The sequence below is a fragment of the Brassica napus genome, chromosome C7 (genome assembly GCF_020379485.1).
Source record: "Brassica napus cultivar Da-Ae chromosome C7, Da-Ae, whole genome shotgun sequence".
Classification (NCBI taxonomy): Eukaryota; Viridiplantae; Streptophyta; class Magnoliopsida; order Brassicales; family Brassicaceae; genus Brassica; species Brassica napus.
In genome coordinates, this window is record NC_063450.1 from 918,245 (window position 1) to 922,149 (window position 3,905).

Consider the following 3,905-nt stretch of genomic DNA (forward strand, 5'->3'; position numbering starts at 1 on the left):
TGCTGCCACGTCAGACTAAATATTCGACCAATAGAAACATTTCATTTTGGGTCCGGGCTTCTGTTTTGTTTCGATGGGTTTGTTTCGTTTCGGTCTGGGCTAATGGGCTTCGTTGGGTTGTGTTACGGCCAGTTCTTAAGCTCTTTGAGTATAACCTAGATCTACGAAGGCGAGTTCTGGATTCTATTCTTCTCTTCGCCATTTCTCTTCGTCTTCTCCTCTGTGTTCTGATCATCCGATTCCTCACGATCGGTTTCTTTCAATCAATTTCGCCATCAATTCTTCTTTATGGTTTCTTTTCATCTTCCCCCTTTCCTCCTTCTTTATATATTGTTTTCTCCCCCGTCTAGAAATCAAAACCCTAGAAACTCGATCGATGGCGATGAAACCACATGGGAAGTCGATTATGTCCTCCGATTCCGACAAAAAAATTGTATTCTTCAAAGATCTCTCCCTGGGTCCCAACGAAGCTCAGTTGCGGTTTCGGCTCATCCATTTCTGGGAGGCTTGGAATCCGCTAAAGAAGACGCTTATTGGTATGGAGATGTTACTCATCGACGAACAGGTTATAGTGATTAAGCGTTGTTTTTTTCATTTCGAAACAAGTTTATGCTTATCGTTCTTCACTTACGTATATTGGTTTGTCTTATGTTGTTATTTGTAGGGAACTGTTATTCAAGGATTCATTTCCCCAGGGCGTATTCAAAAATATATGCCTGATATGAAGCGAGGCTCTGTTTACAAACTCAACAACTTCTACGGATCCAGAAACAAATCGGTGTTTCGGGTTGCTGATCATACCGTTACAGTGTCGTTCGCATGGAACTCGGAGTTGAAGGTTCTTCTAAACTGTCCTACTCATTTTGATGCGGACAGTTTCCGGTTCCATTCATATGAAGAGTTTCAAGCTAATTGCGACCTCAAAGGAGACCTCTACGGTAAGCTCTTTTATTCCCAACGTCATTTTTAGTTTAGTTGTTTGATAATTAGAATGTTGCTTAGATAAGTAGATCTGAAATTCGTTGAATCAATGTTTTGTTTTGATATCCGTAGAGGAAATATATGCTTTAAAAAATAGAATTATAAATACATGTTGTTTCATATTAGTATATTTAGCTTTGTATATTGATAGACATGTGAAGCTTCTGTAAATAAAGATATCTGTCGAGTACGTAAAAACTTGGATTATTAGGATTGCTTAGATTCTCTTAAACTTAAATTTGATAAAATTTGTTAGACAGAAAAAGTTGACAATATTCAATTTTTTTAACGGTCAAAATTTGCCTAGATGTTGTTGGCCACATGAAGTTGGTTAACGGTCAGAGTATCGTTGAGGCACCGGTTCTTGACGAAGTGGAGATAGCAAAAGCCAGGCGTGTTCTGATTCATGTCCAATCACATGAGTACGTGTACATTATTTTCTGGAAACTACTTCTCCTTACTCCTATTACTTACGTAGTATCGTTTTTCAGTGGACCGGTCATGAAGCTATACCTTTGGGATCAGGCTGCAAGAGACTTCTGCAAAAAGTTCAATTCATACGAAGGCACACCCACTGTGTTACTGGTCACGACCGTCAACACGAAGACTCTCGGAGGTTCTGATTTTTATCTATGATATAGGTTTCTTACAGTTATATATCAGCATTTTGTGTTCTTTAGTAGGGTTTTTTCATGTGACAACAGGTACTCTGGCCTTGACCTCAATGTCATCTTCGCGTGTGTTTATGGACTATGATGTCCAACCTACAATAGATTACCTCAGTTGGTAAGCGTTTATGTGTTTTGCTTTTACTCTTTTTTCTCAATGAAGTGCTCGCGTTATCTCACTGCGTTGACTGACTAACTCAAATTTTTTTACTCTATCTCAGGTTGGGCTCTAATCCTGCAATTGCTGAGCAGGTTAATGCAGAGGTAGTCACCAAACGTGAGACAATGACTATAGGGGAAATATTCTCCTACATCGAGCAAGAATCCTCAAAGGTAAACTCAATCTATTTAACTTCAATCACCACGAGAAATTTATATTCTTATGCATAAACGCATGATGCCTTCTTTGAGTGCACGGCTACGATCGATGACGTCGTGCATGGTTCTTCTTGGTACTACATTTCCTGCAGTGGGTGCCATTCTAAGGTTATCAAAGGTCCAACTTCGTTGATCTGTACAAGCAAGAAGTGTGGAAAGGTTAACGCATCTGGTGTGCCACAGTAAGAACTCTAAACTGAAATTTAACTAATTTTTTATTGGAGTTAGGTTCTCATTCTTTCATGACAGGTACCTGTCAAAGATATCCGTTTATGACAACAGTGAGCAAGCTGTCTTTGTGCTTCTTGGTGATGCTGGTCGTGACCTGACTGGGAAGCTAGCATCAGAGTTAGTCAGAAGCTATTTTGAGGTAACTTTTTATAAGTATATAAGCTCTGAAAAGTTTTGGGTAGATGTTGTTTTCTTTTCATCATGCTAAGCTCTTAAACGTAAGCCTGACCCTGTTTTGATTGAATGTCAGGCTAATGGCAATGAAGGAGTTAACCTTGAGGCACCTGTTCCGGAAGCTCTAATCAGCACCATCGGTCAGAAGCATAAGTTTTGTGTCAAAGTCACAGAGCATAATTTTTCAGGTAAGACCCGATCTCTTACCGTGACCAAGATCCTCCCACTAGACCCTGAACCAACCACAATGTCTTCGGAAGATAACCATACTACTGCCACATCTGGGGAAACATCCGAGAACTGTGTGGATTCAGCGGATGGGAGTAAGAGAACCTGTGACAGTTCTGAGCTGGAGAGAGTTAAACGCCCTAAATGTGGGAACTAGGGTTCTCGCGACAGTTCTCAGAGAGTGCATTTTCTATTCAGTTTACGTGTTTGTTTCTTTACAATTGCATGCATGGTTTTTCCATTATGTCTTTGAATTGTGAGACTTTTTTCCTTCACAATGGTTTCTCTCCTTTTGATTTTTCAGCGGTTTTTTAAGAATCATATTTGGTCAAATAATATTTGGTTAAATAATTTGGGTCAACATGTTATTTTTTCTTATCCTCATTTGATTGACTTAAATCCAAAAAATAATATGAAAATATTTCCATATCGCAAATCCATAACGTTTATAACAAACCCAACTGGTCCATAAATACATTAGAATTTACTTAGTGAAATGAGAGAATAACGTGATAGTCAAACACAATTATTAAATGCGTTTTCCTTCACTAACGTAAAAAATATTCCCATGTCTCAATCAGTTTAATATCTTTCCTAAACCATACTCCTAAAGAATAAAACAAAACACTTTCTACCCCCATCTCCATATTCGATAATCAAAAAGCTCTGTAACATATTTCTTCCCCTTCTCTGTTCTTCCTTAGGTCCTTTTACAGTTGGCTACAAAGCTCGCCAAACGACTCTGTAAGTATTAAAATTTTTACAAACAAACGGTATACGAATATAAATCTACCCCTATAGTTAACAATCTATTTGCTTCTCAGGATAAAGTTACACAAAGATGGAGAACACACCTCCAACACCCCATTTGGAAACTGCAGGTTCAAAAATACAAACTTTTGCATACAGTATTGTATTTACCAAACGGAGTTGAGAATAGTACATATAGCTTTAAAACAGAACACATACAAAATAATAAAATTTCAATATTTATATTCTTTTATATCGCAAATTGTTTTTATATTAATATGGAGATAACAAGTATTTAAAGTTTTATATTTTTTTATAACGCGAATTGTTTTTATTAAATAATAAACATTTCAATCTTTATTTTAAAAGGTAGGCTAATAACTCTGTCCCCTCTCAATATACTAAGCAAAATATACTAATATGAAAACAACAGGTATTTATAATCTTGATTTTTTAAAGCACATATTTGTTCCACCTATATAAAAAACTAATATA

At 37.0% G+C, this 3,905-nt stretch overlaps 1 protein-coding gene across 1 annotated transcript; it reads left to right on the forward strand.

Moving 5' to 3' along the window:
- Positions 1-376: 376 nt before the first annotated feature.
- On the forward strand, positions 377-2,817 carry LOC125589920. The gene is made up of 8 exons (XM_048762616.1): positions 377-565; positions 665-938; positions 1,289-1,597; positions 1,686-1,767; positions 1,871-1,982; positions 2,061-2,209; positions 2,277-2,397; positions 2,509-2,817. Exons 1-8 carry the CDS (start codon positions 377-379, stop codon positions 2,815-2,817), a joined length of 1,545 nt encoding a protein of 514 aa, XP_048618573.1.
- Positions 2,818-3,905: the final 1,088 nt, after the last annotated feature.